Genomic DNA, 23221 nt, shown 5'->3' with positions numbered 1-23221 from the left:
AAGGGCTAGTCATACCTTCGCTGCTTTTTGTGGGTAGGTTTTTTTTTTTTGTCAATTTGGGGGGGGGGGGGGGTTATTTGTTATGCTGTAAGCCCCATCCATAATGAATGACACATTCTTTACCTCGTACCAGGTATATTGAAGATGACAGGTTCTTGTATCACTTGTCTCATGCCTCTTCAGTGAAAGGAAAGTGTGCAAATGTCGCATTGAACCAGTGTCCCCACGCACAAAAGCGGAAGCTCTACCAATTAGGCTACAGATGTATGCTTTTTTTTTTCATATCGACTCTCACTAATGCGTTCGTATAACTGGAGCATTTGTCATGTTGCCGAGGAGAGAAATGCATGAATAATTGCCAGTTTCACCCCTGCCTATCACCTGCATCATGTTGCTAATATAAGTTACAGCAGAGCAGTTTCCTTATGTTGTAGCATCTCTGGTATCGATCCAGCTTGCAAGAGAAGGGCTTGTAAGGTTTCTTTAACTAAGAATATTAAGTCAGGGGTCATACTATCACTCTCATACTTTATCTGTTAGCGATAAATATTCCTATGTCATTTGGTCATCAACTAGCTTTGGTGAATTTGCAAAATTCCTGTATAACACTGCATGTCTGTAGTGTGTGGTAGAGCACTGCACGGGCTCGGGCCTACCCGAAAACCTGAGCCCGGCCCGGCCCACGGGCCGGGCCGGGCCGGGTAAAGTAGTTTTCACGGCGGGCCCGGGCTGGGCTCGGGTTTGAAGCTCCGGGCTTAGGGCCGGGCCCGGGTTTGAGGTGGCGGGCTCAGGTTGGGCCGGGCTTGGACTTTGATCAGTTCTTAAAGGGACTCTAAAGAGATGCAATGAATCGGTTAAGACTGATAAAGTAAGAACACGAATGTAACTGGTTTGAAGGCCAACTCCGGCGATTTTTGGGCCATATCAAAGTAATGGTGCTTTTAGTTCCTGAGACGCTCCTGTCACGGGCCCGATAGCAAAAATACTCGGCAAATTGGAGAATAATTTTAAATAAGCAAAAAAGCGCAACACCGAAACCGAAACCCAACCGAGCACACTGTCTTCGCGTGACGTCTAAGTAAGCAAAAGCCGGAAATCATGCAAGGCATGGCGGTCCCGCCAGCGCGTAGTATTAAAGCTGCGAAAGCGGCGAAGAGCAGACGTGCAGGGGTAATTTACTGATAATAGAAGAATTGTTTTTTTTTTCTTTAGTGTCCCTTCAAGTGTGTTCCTCATGCGTTGCGCGTACATATACGCTTCAGATGTTATCTCTATAAAACGATTCTTTTTTTTTTCTTTTCTTATATGGGGCAAGCTGTTTGGACAAGTTTTACGGGGGACAAGTACTGATCTTCTTTTGCCTCTTGCACATGAGGCTACTTGATTTATCTGAAACGGGAGAGCTAAAAGTAAATACACCAGGCGCAAATATAGTTAACATCTCGCTATTCCGTGCTTTGTTTGCATTCGTTATTATTTTATATCACGAATGTTATTCTGTAATTGCTGTAATAAATGTAATATAATAAATTTATAGCTATAACTTATCATTGGAAGTGCGATTACGGAGCTTCCAGGCGGGGAAACGTTCTTGAATGTTCCAGCCCTCCACTAAAACGAAAAGACTTCGCGGAGTCTCGTTGCATAAAATCCCTTTAGAGACATTCTCTTTGCGTGGCTTTGTCTAGGTTCCCAGAGGTCATGTGACGCGAGATGGACATGCACAGCCTGCTTTGTGTGCCCAAATTGTTGACATCTGAGCGTTCGTCTTGTTCCGCTCTATATCAGGGGTCTCAAAGCCGCCTCAGCTAACAGGCCGCATTCACGAAAATGTACTTCCGCAAGTTCCAGGACAGTGACGAAGGTAGGAGTAGAGGGGGGAGGGGGGTGAGGGAGGAATAGGTTACACCCAGGCCCGTATCAAGGACGGGGCCCTAGGCCCCCCCCCCTCCCCGAAATTTTGGTGAAGTAGGGGTTTTTACCAAACATAAATAATTAAAATAGGTGTTTTTCTCAAACAGTCAAGGTTTTCAGCAAATGCTTCCTCCCCCCCCCCCCCCCCCCCAAAAAAAAAAAAAATTTCCTGGCTACGGGCCTGGTTGTACCAGATGTCAGATAGCGTTGCCGTTTGAAATACCTTTTTAATATATCATATATGGGTCATTTCTGAAGGGTATTTGGCGGCAAGTTTCCACCAACATATCGATACCATCTCGAAGACGACTAAAATCTCGACGCCAATTCCGTAATATAGTGTTTTGTTTCACGGGTATATATCAACACATGGTGGCTGCAGGCGGTGCCTCACGAAAAAAAAAATGCTTTAGACCTGTCATGAATGTGTAGCTCAAAAACTTACTTACAAATAAATAAAAAAGTGGGACGAAGACCGTCAGGTGCGGGCCGCAGGCCGCTAGCGAGAGGTCCGCGGGCCGCGTGTTTGAGACCCCTGCACCGTATAGTGCGAGAGCTACATGATAGGGCCACAACAGAGTTAGAATGTGCAGGAATAGCACAAGTCTATTAAACATGTATATTCATGTATAAAGGCAAAGTTTATTAGCTTGACAAAGTACCTGCCTTAAAATAAGAATAAGTTCCATGCCGGGTGATGTTCCCTCACCTCGAATCATATGCATCCAATGAGTAAGCGTGGAGAAGCTTATTCGCACCTTTATTACCAAACTGGAATGAACCCGGAAAATAGATCGCAATCACTTCGTGCATCTACAGCCAATCCTTCCAGTGTAGTCTTACAAGCGTAGGCCACCTTCTACCGGTACAACATCGTTAGGAAGGCATACACCATTATTTTATGAAAAAAAAAACAGATCCCTGTGCAAGCCGTGCATAACAAACACTGCTGAAAACTGCAAGGACAAGCTCTCAGAGGCATTTGTAGATTATATTGAAGAGTGACACAACGTTGGGGAAGGAGAGAAATGAAGGGATCAGCTTTACAGCTATTGTCATTCAGCAGAGGTCCAAAAAGACCTCCTCCATTTGCTCCAGTGGTGGAAGAACGACAACTGCCGACGCCTTCACATTTCGCAAGGCAGATGTGCGCCCCTGGGACTAGCGCAAGCAAGAAACTTTAGCGCGGCAGGAGATGTGATGCAACGGAGCATGGTGTGCTTATAGCGGAATCTTTTTATAATTTGATTTTTTTGTACAATAACATGCGAGCAAATAAACTATAAACTATGCCACGGAAACTCATAGACTGTATATAATGGCAGTGATATATGAAAAGAATGCTATGACAAATAGTTTCTTTTTTTCCATTCGGCTTCTTATACGTATTTCCAAAGTGCATGCGGTGCGCGTGGTTCGTTATAATTTTTATCTAGGTTAGCGTAATTACAACAAATGTAATAAATTTGGCTTTTTCCCTCTATTTCCCTTGATGTGGAAAGGTGCTACTATGATGAAGATATATGTGCTACATATCCAGAAGGGTGCACAATGGGCTTTGTCGTTAAAGCACGCTTTAAAGGGACACTAAAGGGAAAAACGTTTTTCGTCGTATTGGTAAATTACTCTCACAATTCCAAAATCCCCACGCCGGCCGCGAGAAGACTCATGGGAAGCGAAAAAACGCGCGAAAAGAAATTACGGCTGGTGACGCCACCTTGAAGTTCCCGCATCAAACGCGTCATAGATTTTGACGGCTCTGCTAGGCCCTTTGCAGTTCATAATCGGTAAAAATGAAGTACAATGTTTTACGAGGGGGGGAGGCATAGACTTAACGTACGAAGCTTCAGGAAATTTCGACAAGCCAAAGTCGCCAAAGTACGCAAAATACGCTTTAAAATCCGTGTTGTCACGCCTGGAGATTTTGGAGCGATATTTAAAAATGAAATGTTGACCTTAATTTTATCCTTTATTAATGCATCTGTGTTGGTGAAATTAACCACATTAGATTTCTCAGAGTACAATTTATCAATCTAAGCCGATTCATTGTTTCACTTTAGTGTCCATTTAAATTGCAATAGAGAGTGCAATAAAAACAAAGTTCTGTTCTCTCTCCCCCCTGTTTCTATTGCGCTCCTTATCGAAACCGGACTCATCCAGCAAATTACTCTTCTTCCAACGATATCTGCTACAAAATGCTCTTGATGATGCCGATTGCATTCCTAGAAAATTAGGTACAGTATACCACTGCCGAACGAACGTTCATCGTATGATCGCTCAACTATTTCCACGGCGAGCCCGCCCCCTTTTTACAAGAAAGTACCGTAGGTAGTGTATACTACCTACGGTACTTCTACTTACTTTCTACTTCTACTTACTTAGCAAGTATACTTTCTACTACGGTAGAAAGTATACTTGCTAGCGAAGCATGCGCCAAGCATGCGTACATATTTGCCACTTAAAACGCCTTGTGGTCGATTCTATGCTCGGGCAACACCACCTATAGATTAGTGGCTCGGGCCCCTGTTGGGCCCGATCTGTGGTCGGGCCGGGCCGGGCCGGGTAGGCTAAATTTTTTCTCTGGTTTGGGCCGGGCGCGGTTCCCGCTTCGAGTCGCCGGGCTGGGCTCAGGCGGGTAAATTTGAACGAGTCCCGGGCCCGGGCCGGGCCCGGGCCAACAATTCCGGCCCGTGCAGTGCTCTAGTGTGTGGTGTCTGCCCAGTTTCTTAGACCTGGATGACTTTTTAAGTGACGCTGAATATTCAGAAGACTTGATTTGCTCGGACCATAGTGGCATCAATTGTAAACGTTTATTCATTGGTTCATGCAGGATGTGTATTGCATGGTTCGGCTTATACCTCTTGAGCTACAGTTGACTTTTGAGAACTAGGAGTGCACTGTCATTGCTAAACGCATTCATGTATACTGTAGATATGTACTTAATGTGCTTTTCATGATTGGGCGTCTTTCTAAACATTGCTAAACCTCAGTTATAATGGTCATTAAAACCTGCAATTTGACGTTTGAAATTGTAGTAGTCATTGACGGGTTCTTTTTTTGAATGGAAGATGCCACAAAAGATGTCCAAATAATAGGGCCATTTGAAAGAAACTAATTTCAACAGCATTGCTAAAATATTGTTGACTTTGAAAGCTGGCGACCACATTTAGGGTTTGATGTTCCCGAAATGAAGTTTTCAGTCTTGAGACCTGTAGTGTGTGGTGCAAATGCTCTTCACAGCCATATGGCATGTAGCAAGCTGAAAGAAACGCATGTCCTACACACTGTGGTAATCTGTGTAAGTGAAGTTATTGTGCCCTTTCTACCACCACAGCTTGCCATCAAACCGTCAAAACCTTGGATGTTGACCAGTGTGCTATTATACCAAATATGTTCATCAAACTGAACCAGTTCCTCTGCAATATTAAGGTTATCTAACCAAGTATCACTGCTTCCACATTGGCATGTTATTATCTTTAACTTCAAAGGCCATCGTAATAATACATAAGATTAACAAGCTTTTTTTTTTTTTTTTTTTTTTGTAAAGTATGCACGGACCATGCGACTATAGGCCTCGTGCGCAACGCTAATGCGGCCACTTCGCGCATTTTGTCCCTGTTTGCTAACCGGCGTGTAGCTTGAACGTCGGTGCGTGAAAGTAGCAACGCAAAACGAGCCCCGCTGGCTTTTTTGAGGCTACGGATGAATAGGAAATGTTCAGGAATACTTCAGACGAAGTATTTCGCTTCGGGGTGGCGACTTGTACGCCGCTAATTCACTGCGTGAGAGAACTCCACAGTGCCATCGGTCCTTTGGAAAATGCGTCGCACAGATGAAAAACGTGGAGTACAATGTGCGTTTAGAGGCGAGTAAACTTTTTTCTTCGCATAGGATAGAAAATACTTTTTATCAGCAGCCTCCCGCATCGCTTGTCCTATGATCGGCATTAGCAGAAAGCTGGGGCAGTTGAAATGACATACTAGCAACAATAAAGAGATAGAGACCACATAAGGTGCCCGTCTCTTAGTTTTTTAGCGCTGTTAGTACGTTGAACACTTTGCGAAATTATATTTTTGAACATGTGCAACTGTGTTTTTCGTGTAGTGTTTCATCTAATGTGTTAATATTACCTGAAGCAGTAGCGTAGCCAGAAAATTTTTTTCAGTGCAGGTTCAACCATACTTTATGTGTGTTTGTTTGTGCGTTCTTGTGTGCGTGTATACATAACGCATGCAGAATGAACAAATTTGGGGGGGGGGGGGTTCAACCCCCCTGGCTACGCCAGTGTCTTGGATAGAAAGCGAAAGAAACCGTGCGAAGACAGGGCCCGTTTGCTTATCGGGCTCGCTGAACGGCTGCGATCCAACGTTTTCACCGATCAGCCTCGTATGACTTCCATGGAAAATGATAAGATTGCGCCTTGGGCAGTTTCCCGGCCGTGTTCTTGTAGCTGTTATGACATCCGAACTCGCAAGAGCAGGTAGAAGTCTACTTTTTTCGCCGCGTACACACGCTTCTGCTGCTACGGGCCATTGCCAACCTGCTGCGGCCAAGCACGGCTGTGCGGAGGGAACAGGGACATTTCGCCAGGAGCCGCCGCAGTGGTGCTGCATGTCTGATTCGGAACAGCAGCGTACGAGGCCTATTGCTTTTAGCACTGCTTGCCATAAACGGCGTCTTCATGCAAACAAAGTGTTGGACACATAAAACTTTAAATTTAACCACAGAAAAACTTGCATGCCAATAGCGTGAAAGTGGCTTTTGATGTACAGGTCACACGGATAAGCCTAAATGCTTTTGTAGCCCACAGTGGCTTGGAAGTTCTGCCTCTTGCACACATCAAAGTGCTCATCACGCATTTTGATGACAAAGCCAACATAGTTTGGTAGCTTATGGGAGTGTATAGACATGCAAATGTGTGCCCCCATGTGGTCACAAAATGCTGTTTAAACAGCCAATATTTTCATCTGTTGGCAACAAGAGTACTCAACGATGCAGACATAGCTTGCAGGATTTCCCTATTGATTCTCGGGCTTGGTGCACAGCCTCCAATTTCATAGTGTACATTGACAACTAGGTAGTCTTAATGCAGCTGCCGCATGGGTCTTGAGATGTGTAGATGACTTTGGTAAATCCAAAATGCAATGCAGACGCCCTTCTCCCAATGAATAAGTTGTGTGTTAATTGGGACGCATCAGGATCGGATCTCATTCATTCTGACCACTTGCGGAACCTTAAAATGCTCTTCGCAGAAACCCTGGGTTCATGGCAGTTTTTGCGGTAAATGAAGGTCCTGAACTTTGATAACAATGGCAAGCCTCCAAGTTCCTTAGAAAACTTACTATATTAGCTGTTGTGTGAACCAATTTTAGTTTCATTTCCTAGGAGGTGTCATGATGTTGTGGTGATCTATGTTGGGGAGCAGTGCAGGCAACTTTTTGGCACTGACCCGATGATCCATTATCTGCAGCCCTCTGGAATGTTCATAAAGATTACGAATTTGTTCTGCATCATTTTACGAAAAAAGTTTTAAAACCTTGTGAAGGATGGGGGCAACACAACATTGTAAATATTACATTTGAAAAAGAAATTGATGGGATACCTCCTCCTCCAGCCTCTTGTATTCAGCGCAAGGGTTCCTAGTGTGTTGCTAAACCATTTAGTAGCCTTCTAATTGGCATTTTTGTAGAAACTTTACGAGAAATATTGCATGACATATTGAAGTTGCGAGGTGTTATGTGTGCGGCACTGTGTGGGTGGAGATACGAGAACAATTTTTTTTATTATTGGTAGGTTGTATAAAACATAATCTGGATAACTTTAGAATTATGTCAGGCTGAATAGATCGAATCAGCAAGAGGTGAATGTTATTTTTAAATCTCCAACTTGTTAAATAGTTTTAATGTGAATGTTTGTTAAGGGAATGCAAAAAACTGAAGGTGCATTGTAAAGAAATTGGCAGCACCTTAGGACCAAGAAACTGCAATAGTTGATGCTTGGTCATTATTGCAGGCTGTTAAATTGCTTATAGAACTGTGTGTATTCCATTTGCAGATGATGATGGCTCAGCATCGGAGGATGAGGTTGTCTCAAATTCTCTCCATGATTCTCCACCAAAGGACGACTAAGGAAAGTCACATTTCAGAAAAATTGTCTGGTTGTTTGTAATAAAGTTGTGCAACAGTTTCACATTAGTTCCTGTGTTTTATCCAGAAGCTCGAGGTACACTGTATTTAAAACCTTTATTGTGTGATTATGACAAAGACCGTCAGTAGAAACAGCCATTGACTGATGATGGTGGGGGTAAATAAATAGGCTTCATTGTTTCATGGCTTTAGATAGTAAGTACACTCCCTATTGGTTTGGTAGTGTGCACATTTCAGCCTTGCAGTCCTTGAACACTGCAGGGCTGCTGAAGGATGGAATAAATAAGCTGGCAGTGCAGCGCTCAGACGTAGCCACTAGCTTGAAGGCTTGCCACAGCTACTTCGTATGGAGGTGGCTCCAGATCTGATGGTTCTTTCTTGACGACAGCATCGTAGTTTGGAGGTGGCCCACTTGGCATTATTTGAGTTGTCTGTGGTGCCAGGTTTGTTGTTGCCTGTAGGATAGGAAGACTTGCATTAGTGACAATAGTATTAAACAGCTTGATGGCCTCTTACCTGTGGGCGGTGAGCGATCGTGGCATTGTCCAGAGGTGCAAATGCATTTTCTCTCATTTTACGTTGGCAGCAGTAGCATAATAGAAACAGCAGGAATGTGCTGCCACCGAACATGGCCCTGTGTTGGACAGAGTAGCAGATTCTTTTTTTAGAAGCATGCAGTGCTTCTATACTATGGTGTAGGGCAAAAGGAAGGAATACATTTTCACATTGACATGTACTTTAAGTTGAACTGGCTGCGATAATATCCATCTTTGTGGTGTGCTACACAGCATAGGCGAAGAGTTGCATTTATCACTCCTTACTCTTAGAAAAACGGCCCACCAGCTGCTGTTAGTCGTGTAATCGGAGATTTTGTGTTTGTGTAAAGCTTGCCATTTCACTACCACCTCGTGTGGTTTTACCATTCAGCCATGAGCCTACACAACAGCCTTTCCCTTGCTCAAGCCAATAAGCTATACACACACACTTCAGTACCCACTATAGTCATCAGCTTGTATTTTTTAATCTACATTGCAGGACGAAGGCCTTTCACAATGGTCTTCAATTTACCTTGTCTTGCGTGAGCAGATTTCATTACATGCCTGCAAATCTTCTGGTTTCACCACTGCACCCAACTTTCTGCTGTCCTTCGCTGTGCTTCCAATCTCTTACTGACCACCGTTTATCTGTCCTACGCATTACGTGGCCTGCCCTGCTCAGCTTTTTTTTCTCTTAATGTCAAAATATTGGCCACTCCCGTTTGTTCTCAGAGTAGAAAGCACAAATTCTAGAGCCTGGTTCTGGTGTTTGCAGTGCACATTCCCCAATTATACGTCATTCGATTGCAGCGGGCGCTGTAAACACCAAAATTGAGTTATAAGTAAATTATTGAGAAAAAGGCAAAACTTGTTTTGCATTTAAGATTCCTTGGAGTAGTCACTATACAAAATCACAAATGCAGTCTTGCCTTAAGGCATGAGCATACCGCACCAGTTTACCAAATATTGCAATGTCGTCTAGTAGTACTGCTCTCAGTATTCATTTTACTCAAGTACAAGCAAGATATGTTTAGAGAAATGAATTCTATAAATACGGGTAAATTTAACACACTGCAAAGTGAATGTGGATAAGGTATGAGTTAAAGGTACGCTAACATGAATGTAGTGCAGACATGTTTGGATTTACACGTTTGGACTTACACAATTTATACATGTTTCAGCCATGTCCTTTGGGAGTGCAGAAAATTCTGCATGTTTCCTGCCGGTTAATAGTAAATTTTATCTGCTCAAAATTGGCTTGTGCACAGAGGATTTCATGATTGAGGTAACACAGCTGTGCTGTGCTTTCTGCAGCATTTTACCAAGTGAATGAAATGTAAAAACACAACTGAAATGCTTTTTCTCAATTATGGGTTACCCACTTTCAATTGCAAATGGCAGAGTATTAGGAGCCTGTGGAAATAGTGCATACCAGGGGCGTAGCCAAGGGGGGGGGGTTGGGGGGGTTCAAACCCCCCCCCGAAATTTTTCAGTTTTGCTTGCGTATATAGGCATGCACACATACAAACACACGCACGAACATACATAAAGTATGGTTGAACCCCCCCCGAAAAAAATTTCTGGCTACGCCCCTGGTGCATACAGTGTGAACAGAACTTGGGCTAACTCAGAAGGGCAATTATGCTTAGAATGGGTACACATTCCAGGAAGAAAAAAATGCTTTAGAGGCAGAGTTCCTGCTGCTCTGAGCAAAAGTGCAGTGCTACTTACATGAACATGATGACTGATAGCGTGTTGTTTTGCTCCATGATGGTGGCGAAAGATTGACTGGAATGGCAATAAGACACTACTTTATTTGCCACTATACTCTCTTTCATAAAAAGCTTTTTTTTTTTCTAGGAGGAGGGGTAAAGGGGGGGGAGGGACAACCATACAGTACTATAAATGCTTTCATGCTATGTGAGTTGTGTTGTACTGGCTGCTGTTGCTGTTTTTCTTTTATGGGTGTGTCATGCTCAAACCCTGCTGCTACTATTCGTAGGTGTTGGTTAAATATGCCTTCCCACAAGTTCTTTTGATGTGAAGCTCTAGCAAAACTGCTTTTGTGGCCCGAGCACATAGTTTGGAAACGAAGGTGCTAAAGACTACAATTTCCACAACAGAGGTGTTGTGACGGACCTCGAGATTATAACTTGCCCTGGTGGTGTTGTTATTCTACTGGCTTTGTTCTACTTTGTGACATTCAGTGATCTTTTATAGGAAGCATTATTCACAAACCCTGTCAACAGATTTCATGAAGCAGCATAGCAGCATACAAATCTCATAAATGTTGAAATACACGCATGTGTTGCTATAAATAGACTGTTTTAGTTTAGCAGAACAGGAGGATCAAGATGCGCATGCACAGTACAATAAACATCTCATAGCGTTGACCACACGCACGCGATTTCTCATATTTAACGTTATCACGTTTTGTGTGGTTTACGTAGTCTACATAAAAACATGGCAGCGATTTTGGATGTCCACTTCGAACTGAATTTACTGTTGCTGTCAAAGGATTCCCTTCGGGACAAATGACTGTAAAATGACTTTGCATGCCTTTAGACAGTTCATGCTGTCTCATGCTCATGAGAATCATGCTTATAAAAAAGTCTTAGTTTTCTGCCACAATCTTGCAGCCATGTGTACACAGTATTTGTAAAGTAGGCTCTATTTTTAAAGAAAATCAGTCGGTATTGTATAGCCATTGGCTGCCCGCATAAGAACAATTGCAGGGGTAGAATGCAGCAACGTTGGAATGCAGCCCAATACAGGGGCGTAGCCGGAGGAGGGGGGGGAGTTGGGGGAGGGGGGTTCAAGAAATTTTTCAGTTTTGCTTGCGTATAATACATGTGCACATACAAACGCACGCGCGAACATACATAAAGTATGGTTGAACCCCCCGCGAAAAAAATTACTGGCTATGCCCCTGGACCAATATATATATATATATATATATATATATATATATATATATATATATATATATATATATATATATATATATATTAAATACTGAATATTAAGTGCAGCACGATTTTGTGCCACTGGAGTCATTTCATTTGCACACTATTGAAAAGTGCTTGCGTGTAGTGTCGTCGAAAAGCTCCAGTACTACTCCTGTAACTTTGTGTTAAGTGACACCAGGAGGAGTTCTTAGTTCTAAAGCAAAATTTTGACCCAGTTTTGTCGCAGTCTTGCTGCGAAAAAATCGGCGGAAAACTTCATGTCCGTTTATCTAGAAACAGGTCAGAAGGTGTGCGCTATTGCAGGAGAATCGGCAACACATGTAACTACAGCATCTGTGCTTGAAACATATGTTATACGTCTAATATTTCATTTGGCTAGATATTTAAAATTTTCATTTCTTTATTCATATACATTAGCCATAGGCTCATTCTGACATTACATCGGGGGGCTACAATAAGGCAAGCATAATTGCAGCACACGTTCAAGCAATTAAAACATTTACTTCGTTATTTTAATGCGGCTGCAGCGATGAATTTAGTTCGCACAGGGACAGGATGCACGAGCAAATTCAGCGTGTTACTCAACAAAAATGTGTTCACGGCAGCGTGATTGTAAAGGAAAGGCACGCAGTCGACAGCACCATCCTGTAGCCGCGTGAGATATGGCACAAGATTCAGCAACGTGCATTCCAGTGCTAGTCTCGTGATTCGTCTCAGAAGAATGATCTCACGGAGCCGTGCTTCCCACCGTGCGTTTGCACTAGGGTGCGTGGTACGGGGTAGCGCCTATGGTGACGCTGTATGTAGCGATAGCGCGCACATCCTGTTCACAGTATTCTGAGGAAGGAACGGAAAAGACGCACTTACTGTGACCAGCTAGTACGGGGTCCCGTCTCAGCAGCGCGTGTCAGCAGCAGCAGCAGCGCTGGCTCGGTGGCTCCGGCCGAGTGTTCCCGCGAGTGCGCGTCATGCTGCCATGGGACGCCAGCGCTCGACCAGCTGCCCGCCCTGCAGATTTGGGAAACAGTATCTTCCTTCAGAGGCGCAATGTCGAAAGAAACGGCAGCGCCCGACTGTCGGGCCAATGTGACGTCCGGAGTGAGCGTGGCCCAGCCATCTTCGCAGTCTCCGGAGGGAGCGAGGGAGGCAAACACCTTTTACAGCTTTTTCGGCACACTTTACGAGCACTTATCATGACCACCGGGCACGTGAGCATGGGCGACAGAAACGTGAGTCCCTGGAATCGGCGATAAAAAAAGCTCCACTCGCGGCAGGTCGCGCCGCGGGATAAGGCGCGAAGAAGCCATGGATGCTCCGTCCACCTCGACGTGCCCTTGCGCGTCAGCGTACTGTGGGGCATGAGCGAAGGCTTGCTGCTGCCCGCATGACTGCATGCAATCATGCTGTACACACTGCTAGCCTCGCGTCAAATTAACGTCAATTAAGTTCAGTGCTTAAAGTCCCCCTTTGAATAATGCATGTTGCTGGGCGAGTCGGTCGTACATCATTAAACAAGAATGCGGTTTCTGTCGTACGAATATGCGTTTTGTTTTCAATAAAATTCAGTCGCGAGTCCGCGCCCGTCCTCGTTCACTTCCTTGTCCCTGTTTCCTTTGCGTAGCACCTTGTTTAATGAAGCCCCCCTTTGTTGAAGGGCGGTAGGAGGGGTAGGGGGCAACATTGCTCAAGGGGGCCTTACGTGGGCTGCTTGCATCCATGTATGTGTATGAGAGATGAGGATTTGTATTTTACACATATTGGTGATCAACATATGCAGGGAATGGGGCCGGGCCTTGCTTGGGGCCGAACGCGTATTCGACGGCAATGCGTATAATCGCGCCGCGACCTGCCTCGTGCTGCAGCCGTGATCACGAGGACAGTCAAGTTTTGAAAGTGTTCTGAATAGGTGATAAGCTGAAAACCATGTAGTTGGAACAGGTGATGTAGTCTACAACTGGAATTCCCCAGCCCGCGTTCCCGGTCCCTTTTCCACTCGTGATTAAAAACTCGTGCGGGCCGCTAACCAAACGTTCTGCTTATCAGAATCGCTGTGCTTTGTGTCTGGTTTGCTGCATAGACTGACAAGGAAGCGTTATTTGCAGAAAACAACGCAATCTCTAAGGACATTAACCCGTAGGCGAGATAGCCAGTACAGCAGAGAATAAAGCTTTCGATGCGCTGTTTACTCTAATTTTATGGAGGGAGAATCCCCATGAAAAACGGTAACTTCAGAAGGCTTTTCGCAACGTAAGGGATTCTACACACCCTTTTGGAAATACATCCAACATTACGCAGCAAAAAAACTTAGAAAAACAGCAAAATTTGTGCGGCAACCATCGATGATAACTGTCAAGGTACTACGTAACAGGGGCGTCGCCAGAAATTTTTTTAGGTAGGTGGTTCTACCACCCTTTATGCGTGTTCGTGCGTATGTTTGTATGTGTGCGTTTATACATAGGCGTGCGCAATGGGCGTGCGCAGGGTTCCCCATCAGGGGGGGGCGAAAGTTCATCGCTGCGCCCCCCCACCCTACTAAGTCAATGTATGGGGCAGATTTTTCGCCCCCCCCCCCCCTCTTAGGTGAATAGAAGGGTCAATGTACGGGGCAGATTTTGCGCCCCCCTCTTAGGTGATTTGGGGGGCCACCCTGTGCGCACACCTATGCGTTTATATGTACAAATGCAAAATTTAAGTTTTTTTTTTTTTTGGGGGGGGGGGAGGGCTACGCCAGTGGTAAGTAAATAGCCGATTACTTCAGGAAGGACTTTTGCTTTAATAAAATAATGGTGCTTTTTAGATCAGATCAAATAACTTTATTAAGTGCCCTGCGAATAGGATGGGCCTGTACCCCGCCTATAGGCTTCGGCCAAGGGTTGTTGGCCCTTTGCCGTTTCCGACGGCGTTCCAGTGAGGCTGCTTCGGTACCGTCGCGTTATTGCGCAATTCAGTAGAGAACAGGGCCACTAACCAGCCAGCGCATCAGTAGCGCTGGACAACCACGTGTTTTTAAAACACACGTGTCCCCCAACTCGTTTGCGCGTGCGCTTTTGCGTCGGCGTCCTTGTATCGGCGGTTTGTAAGCGACCACGATGGCTGGCGAAAGAGATCAAGCCATATTACATGATAATAATAATTTTCGGAGTTTTACTTCCAAACCCATGATATGATTTCAAGGATGCCGTTGAAAGTGGAGGGCTTCGGAAATTTCGACCACCTCGGCTTCTTCAACGTACACCTAAATCTAATTAGTACACGGGCCTCAAGCATTTCGCCTCTATGGAAATGCGGCCGCCGCGACAGGGATTCGATCCCGCGACATTCCGGTCAGCAGTCGAGCACCATAATCACTAGACCACCGCGGAGGGTGGGGCTATTGGAAGTGCGGAAGAGATTAACGAAGTGGTGAGGGAGGAGAGCGCGCGCACTTGATGCGTAGCAAGGAACATATTCGCGATGTGGACGTGTTGGTATCTCTTCGATTTCTTAAAACAGTTGTCTGCTCCACTGTACCGGCGAAGACGCCTTTATTCCGCACGGGCTCTTTTGAACACGCTGAGAAGCAGTAGCGCACCCAGGATTTATCTGCGAGGGGGGATGGGGGTTGACATGAGGAGGAAGGGAGGAGGGAGCAAGCACCTTGCATAATATGCCATTTCCTTGCTTCAGCTGTAGGATTTATTCCAGCAGCAAGTAAACTGCCAAACAATAATAGCATGCGGTTTGCGCTCCTTCAGTTTAGGAGTGAATGGAAGTCAATCAGCAAGATTTAACCTCAATACACCTTTTGAATTGCAATGACAACCCTGTACAATTGTCACCATAGGACTACAGCGACTACGGCGAAACGGACCGTGAGGCATAGGCCTGGGGGGGGGGGGGGGGGGGGAGCTGCGCCACTGCTGAGAAAAGTGAAACGCACAGCACAACTTAGCATACGTCGAGAAACGCACTTTGCCTGGCGCTGGCGTTGTTTGGGCATATGTCGAAGTCTCTCACACTAGGCCTATCATTGGCAGCAAGTACACGACTCTTTATTTAGGCGGGTCTGCTCGCTAACCAGAAGACGCAAATGGCAAAAGCGCGTTATCCTGACACAGGGGCTAGCCAGGATTATATACACATTATATTTGCGTAGTGAATGTTGCCTCTTTGCAGATGTTCATTCAACGTTATGGCAACAATGCGTGCTACTGATAATTCTTGGTGGAGGAGGTGTTAGACCCCCATGTGTGCGTGTTTAAAAATAATTCGGGAACGTTGTGGAACCCCCTAGGCTAAACAAATTATGCGCCGATGGGTCGCTGTCGAGTGCGTCCTGCAGTGACATGAGTACATGAACGCCTGAGGAATCCCGTGACCTGTGGAATATGGGGGCATATTGATAAGCCACACTGAAAAACGGATAAAGCTTGCGCACAGTGGAAAACATCATGGGAAATCACTATCTCTTCATCATCACTATAACAGCGTCAATCTGATTCTATCGATAATTATATTCGATTGAAGGATATACCTATTTACTTTTCAAATTTTTCTTCGTATATGCACTAACTTTGCGGAACATGGCTGAATGTTTGAAGCAAGGGCGTAGCCAGAAATTTTTTTCGGGGGGGGGGGGTGTTAACCATACTTTATGTATGTTCGTGCGTGCGTTTGTATGTGCGCGTGTATATATACGCAAGCAAAACTTTAAAATTTCGGGGGGGGGGGGGGGTTGAGCCCCTCCTCCCCCGGCTACGCCCCTGGTTTGAAGAATAAATAGAGACGAAGCTCTTGCCTGGAACGAAAACAGCATTGCACACATGTAACAATATCGTATACGGATACTTTTTTTTTTTATTATTCGAGGCGTTCCTGGGGAATCGAAACGCGCGCGAGCAGCGCCGTGGCGTGCCGCAAGGGAATCGCGCTGATAGCTACTTCGCTCTGCGTTTAGGGAGTCGCGTTCGGGCTCCGCGTGGAAGCATGGGACGCACACGGAGGCAGCCGCAAAATGCTGCGGCGTAATTGCATTTACGCACGGCTTGGCAGAAATTTACTGAAATACGTGGTGGTCCCGTGCTAGACGATAAGGGGCAGTCTCTCTAAAAAACGTGTAATTGCTTTCTTTGTGGGTTTCTTTGCGTACTTTACGGCACCGGCATGGAACTAGAGAACTGAGGCCCCACCTCGAGAAGTAGCGATGCGATGCATATATAGCGAAAAGAACTGCCCGACGATGCAGCGACAACCACAAACGCACAATGTACAAGAAATATATATCGCAGTCGTCCAACATGAAGCTCATAAAAAAAAAAGAGCAGGACAACGGTGTTAAGAAGCACACCTGGAGCTCGTGTGTTCTGGCCGGATGAGCAGCCGGGCTGCGTTCATATACACTCATGAGCCATGAGTATATCAACGTATATGCGATGGATGCTGGGCCTTGTTTGGAAATTATGATCATATTTTACTATTGATCTCACTGTTGCTATTTCGTGTCCCGTACACACGGGGCATGCGACAGCCGCCGTAGTCGAGGGCACCGGAATAGTTTTGACACGGTACATGCGCTTCTTTGACCAATGCTGTATATACACAAGGGCTATTCCGCCCTCGTAGCGGAGTGCGGCTGCCGCGACAACTCTGCACCAGGTCCGCGGTGTGAGCGTGACCAGAACGTGATAGCCACTGAGACATCGCGGGTGAACAAAAGACATACAGTATTTGACCTCAACACACTCGGGAAAGTAGATGCAGCGAGTAATTGAAGGTTGCACCTACTGAACGCGTGTGGAGGGACTTGGTACGCTGTGCACGCACAGAGATGCGCGCCCTGGGCCCTGGCCGCGAGGAAGTTGAGTACATCAGTAGTTAACGTGCGTTTTCAAAAAAAAAAGGAACAAAGACCAACAACTAAACACACACACACACACACACACACACACACACACACACACACACACACACACACACACACACACACACACACACACACACACACACACACACACACACACACACACACACACACACACACACACACACACACACACACACACACACACACACACACACACACACACACACACACACACACAGCTGCGGGAAGCCAGCTGTTGGAGTAAGAAACATCAAAGGGTCGCCCAAGCTCGTAGGGAAAATACGAAAATGACATGCGATGCAGTATGGCTTCAACAAACCTACTTCAGGGTTAAAAAAAGAAAAACAAGAAAAAAAAATCAATGAACGTGGTTGGTCGATACACTTGCGACAGGACAGATATGGCCACATTTCTATCCGCGAAATGCAACCCCTCCTCCCCCCAAAAGAAACGAACAAAAAACAAAATACACGCTCGTGTATCTATAGATTTAAATACACGCTCGAAAAAAATTCAGGTGGTCAAATAAATACCTGGTTCCCCGCTATGCATACAGCGTGCATGATAATTATGTCATGGTTACTGCACGTAAAACCCGGTTTTATTTTTAATATTTCAAACCAAAGCTTCAATATGCTCGAATATATTGTGTATCGTGCAGCCCAAACGTACTTCCGACTATCCACCAACAAAACAATGTAATCTGCGTACACGCATCGAGGCCGGAAGGACGCTGCTCCGCCATCGCGCTCTATAGTTTAAATACGAGAGATATAACCTGTATATGCATCTAGCCATTTTCATGCCCATCGTGTACATCGTAAAGAGCAGAGGCGATAACGGGCCACCATTGCACAAGCTTTCAGAATGTCGATAATTCACCCTTATCCCGCTGTCTGAACTTTATTGTTCTTGCATATTTTCTTCAGTAACATTATGCTTTTTAGGGGCGAAGCTCCTCTTAGTCTAACCTTGTCACGTCTCCGTTTTCCGGCGTAACCACCTTTGCAAACTGCCCACTACTTCGTCTTTGCAAACATCCCACTACGACCCATCACCGATCCTTTGCAAACTGCCCGCTACTTCGTCTTTGCAAACATCCCACTACGATTTATCACCGATCCATCACTTCACCGACCATAAAGCCGTTAGTTATAATGAAGGGGGAACGGAAGCCACGTCTAGCTACCACTTACGATTAATAACATTTCTTGTATAAATATATACAGTGTTTGTCACGTCTTTGATGATGTACTGGGCTATCGCTTGATTACTGCTGGGCGAAACCACTGAAGACTTCACGGTGTAACCATGATTGCTTCAGGAGCTTTGCCCAAGCTCTTCATCATTCACCCGTTGATATGCTGTGATTTTTTTTCTTTCTTTTCACCAAGACCTTCAACCCTCAGAATGCCCCATGGGATTTCCATGTTTCTGTTGTCTTACGCATAATATCCGGAATGACTATTGTACAAACATCTGCTCTCTTCACTGGCTATTGCTGCACTCTACATGTGTGATTACAAATACGTCAATGTGCCTGCTATTCTAAAGCTTCGCTGTACTTATGCTCAAGCCTCGTTCTGTTGTAATGCATTGAAATTTTATAGTTTTATTTCCTAACCTGGAGCAGTAGTGAATGTGCAGTCGCTCTGTAGAAATAAACGATCTTATAAAAGTACTTGAGCCAAAGCATACGGCTACCTCAATCCTTCCAGGCATTGACGCACCCCGCATTGGAACCACCTGCCTTTCGTAGCCGAGACGGACGCCTTACGCACTGGGCCAGGGCTACGGTAGATGATCTCTTACTTTGTACATCAACTCCCTGTTGCCAGCTATCCGGGTTTTGCTTGTCTTGTTTATTTCCTTTTTTTTAACGATGCTTATTTGCTGCTTGGCCCCAGCAGTTGATCATTTCATTGGTGTTTCATCCGGTCCACTTTGACATTTTCTCCTCCGTCACTTTGCTATTGACGTAGCTCACAACAGGCCCGTAGCCAGGTGGGGGGAGGGGGCTAAGCCCTCCCCCACCCCCCGGAATTTGGGTGAAGTAGGTGTTTTTACCAAAAATAAATGAAAATAGGTGTTTTTGTCAAATAGTCAAGGTGTTCAGCAAGTGCTCCCCCCTCCCCCCCGAAAAAAATTCCTGGCTACGGGCCTGGCTCACAATCAATGTTTTTGTTTCCGTTTCCGCGCTTCAAACATCGCTCCTCTCTTGAATAACTCAGCTATATTTCCTCTAACTTATTGAACTGCGTTTCTAACAATTTCACGCGATTGCGAAATATTCTTGTCACGCTTTTGGTTTTCTCGTGTATACTACCCAGCGATTAACTGAGCTCTCGATTTAAGCTGGAGCAGGTTCTGCCCTTTGCGTTCCCTCCGTTGATAGAATCGTCCATTTTGTTTTTCTACTTGCTTTCGCGATGGATGTGCCTTGTCGCCATTCATCTTTTTCTAGCATAGACGCTTTGCGCCACTTTTCGGCGGCATCTCCGATTTCCCTATTCCATCAATATCTACGAGGTTTGCTTTTTTGTTTTCCGCTGCGTATTTGGTTTTTTTCTGTGTATTTCGTTGTCACCATAATGCGCTCCCGTTCACTGTAACGCGAGTCTCTCTCTGTCATTTTGTATGTCTTCTCCTCATCCATGCTATAGCTGCTGTACATAAGTTATTCGACACTGTCTGCGGCCACAACGAGTGCTTGCCGTATGCGTCTACGGCAGGCACCCCCGCTTTTTTTTTTTTTTTTTCCAATCCGACGTGCGATGATTTGGCGGCGCGTCGCAGAGCTGTCCAAGCATGGTTCCGCCCAGTCTACGCTGGCGGGTGCGGCAGCGGTGGCACGCAGTGCGAACGGTGCACCGTTGCATGTGCCGCTATCTCGCAGCAGCACTGCGCACACCTGATGCAGCCACGCAAAGTTGCTGCAGGCAACTGCAAAGCGGGCCGTTTCATAGATAACGCGCAGTTGCGTGCCTGCGGTGCTGATATGTGCAGTTAGGTTGAAGTCCACTGACCACTCGTAACCCATCTAAATGCTTTCCGGATAGTGAAGGGCAAACCGCAAACCGCGCACACATGCCCCTTCGCTCCCTGATTATTCCTTAACCACCCCTTCTTGAACAGAGAACACCGATCGGATTGATAACAAACAACATGAACCGTTGCTTCCGATACAACTGTCACTTTAGATACATCCGCTCTAAAACTAATGTAGAGGATCGCGAATAATTGCGTATTGAAATTGCTATCTTTGGTGGAAAGGTTTAAAATATGACAGTTTTCGTGCAAGAAGTGGCCGCAGGGCTGGGCAAAGATACTTTGAAATTGTATCGCGATACGATACAAGATACTCAGTCAAGAAGTATTTGAAATACAGATACAAGATACCACTACGCTGATTGTATCCGATACGATACATTCCAATTGTATCTTAAGATACTTCGATACACTCGGGAATTTGCTCTATATACTGTAATATAGCACTTAACGCCGGTGCACAAAAATGTTCTCTTGAAAATTTATTAACTGCGACCAATTTTGTTTCATTTGAATGAAATGTGTGTTAGTATCTCAAAAGTTTTGTATTTCTTGCTCAAATTATATCACTTCCATTCCGGAACAACTTATTGGGGTTGCTTTAGCTGCTTAACATAACAGCTCTTTATACACTTCGCTGATAGCGGTTCTTGCTTGTCGCTTTTCTAATTGGGTGGAGTCGCTGCTCTGCTTGCCGACAAGCTAGCGGGTTGCCATCTAATCACAAGAACTTCAATAACAAGCTAGATTCCGCACATAGGTGCAAATACCGCTGTGGGGTTCTACCTTACCCGTAAATGTGTCACGGTTTTCGCAATACCCGATCACCGGTCAGGTAACATCAGTAACAACGCGACATTTCTTGCGACGCATCGCGTTTACGTAGAGGACATAAAACTGTAATGACTTTTATATTCTACATATCTACTGGCGTAAAGCTTTCGTTAGCGACGTACTCAGTAACGCGGGATCTTTTAACGATTTTTCTGCTTTGAGAGGACGTCTGCAGCCCAGAAAACATGTCAGACGTATTCTATAGTTGCACAAAGCGCCGCAGGACACCGCCGCTATTCACACTATATTGCCATTTAGAGCTCCAATTACTTAGTGATTAGTGAAGACTAAAAAAGAAAAACAAATGCAACTAAGTAAAATATAAAAGCGGTTTCGTATCAAACACAGTGAATAAGTATAGAAGCACGACACAGGCGGCACCCCGAAGCGCTAGGAATAATTTTTGCTCTTTACGTCCCAGACCAACGATATGATTATGAGCGACGCCGAAGTGGAGGGCTTAAATACAAGCACACGGGCATCGAAATGTATATGTATATACTCACTCCTGCAATATCTTGCTATGCAAGATGGCAGTATATGTAAATAAATAAAAATAAATAGGGACGCTCAGAGCTCATTGTCCGCCCTCGCTGGAAAAGTCTGGCGGAAAGGCAAAATAATGTCGCTGTCTTTAGCTTTAATCTGGTGGCTTAGTGGGAGCAGTATCAGCTTGAGAAGCGGAGTTCAACCAACGTTTATTGTTTCGCACCGTGGGGTTGCGATTGCAGTATCTTGTACCTTAAGATACACGATAGATTCTTTAATGTATCGGAAATACAGATACTGATACAAGTTTTGCGAGACGTATCGCGATACAGACACAAGATACCCAAAGAGTATCTAAGATAGTATCTAAGATACATGTATCTTCGATACTGCCCAGCACTGAGTGGCCGGTATGAGTGCTACATGAGCGGTTGCATACAAAACAAGAAAGTTTTGCGGTACCGTTTACTGTTTGCTCACAAATGGCCTCGACTTCATTAGACAATGCAGTGATAGAGAGAGAAAGTGGGGAAAAGGGTGTGAAGGTACAAAGGAAATGTTTAGTCCGGACAGAGCCAGGCCGGACGTACTCTGTTGTGGGAAGCGTTGGCGGACGCACGCGCAACGGGATACGGAGAATGTGAGCGTCTCGGTCACCTTCTACTTACTATGGTACAACGCCATACAGATGCACGCATACCCTATCGGCTAGTGGGCGCACATTATGTACTTCTAATTCGATCATTCCATTTCATACGAAGCCACTATACAGCATTTTCTAAATGTCTGTAAAGCTTTCGCCCATTCATTCGGGAATCTATGCGTGATACTTCGAGCCATCTGCGACAAGCTGGCACCTCGAACTTTCTTCAACGTCAGCGAAGGACGGTTTCCTAGAAGTTTGGTGGTGGTGACAGAAGTGCAGCCATATAGTTAAATATTTTGATTCATTACAAAGATTCGCCGCGGCGACTTCGTGGAACTTAAGAAATATCATCTCTTGCGCTTTACACGAAAACTTTACGGTTGTAGAAAATGAACAAAAACGACGGAAAAAAGACAGGATAAAAAAACAAAAGGGGGAGCGGGGTCCAGAACTGTTGGTTGGCTTTAAAGGTCATAATAATTCTTAATTTCTCTTTCGTGATTACTTTCGCATAAAAAGTAATCACGATATTCATGATATAACTCTATAAACTTACTAGCTTTTGAGAGGCTGTGCGCCGATCACCGTAGTGTGCAAACAGCGCAAAGCATTACAGAATCACACGCATAACACTAATAATAATTTCTAGGGTTTTACGGGCCTAAACCACGATAAGACCATGAGGCACGCCGTAGTGGGGGCTACGGATTAATTTCGACCACCTGGGGTTCTTGAAAGTGCACATATATATCTAAGTACTCGGGTGTTGCATTTCG

General features: G+C 45.1%; 2 protein-coding genes across 5 annotated transcripts in view; one reads left to right on the top strand and one right to left on the bottom strand.

Annotated features, from left to right (window-relative positions):
• LOC119376897 (probable RNA polymerase II nuclear localization protein SLC7A6OS) overlaps positions 1 to 8101 on the top strand; it is a 36832-nt gene extending 28731 nt beyond the window's left edge. The window contains exon 7 of the mRNA XM_037646571.2: positions 7969 to 8101. Within this exon, the coding sequence (XP_037502499.1) occupies positions 7969 to 8042 (74 nt within the window). The 3' untranslated portion in view covers positions 8043 to 8101. The remainder of the gene's footprint in view (positions 1 to 7968) is intronic.
• Positions 8102 to 8139: 38 nt separating this feature from the next.
• The window catches only part of LOC119376919 (uncharacterized), a 31983-nt gene continuing 16901 nt past the window's right edge, over positions 8140 to 23221 (bottom strand). For 3 of the 4 annotated variants that reach the window (XM_037646589.2, XM_037646597.2, XM_037646593.2), the window contains exons 2-5: positions 12433 to 12573; positions 10328 to 10384; positions 8577 to 8694; positions 8140 to 8515 (exon numbers count right to left, since the gene is read on the bottom strand). In XM_037646589.2, coding sequence (XP_037502517.1) covers positions 8363 to 8515; positions 8577 to 8694; positions 10328 to 10384; positions 12433 to 12573 — 469 coding nt within the window. In that variant the 3' untranslated portion in view covers positions 8140 to 8362. Of the gene's footprint in view, positions 8516 to 8576; positions 8695 to 10327; positions 10385 to 12432; positions 12574 to 12639; positions 12797 to 23221 lie in introns of those variants that run through there. The other variant, XR_007414518.1, reaches the window with a different exon arrangement.

The sequence above is a fragment of the Rhipicephalus sanguineus genome, chromosome 1, assembly GCF_013339695.2.
Source record: "Rhipicephalus sanguineus isolate Rsan-2018 chromosome 1, BIME_Rsan_1.4, whole genome shotgun sequence".
Taxonomy (NCBI): Eukaryota; Metazoa; Arthropoda; class Arachnida; order Ixodida; family Ixodidae; genus Rhipicephalus; species Rhipicephalus sanguineus.
The sequence above is the reverse complement of the archived record's forward strand: the minus strand, read 5'-3'. Positions and strand labels throughout refer to the sequence as shown.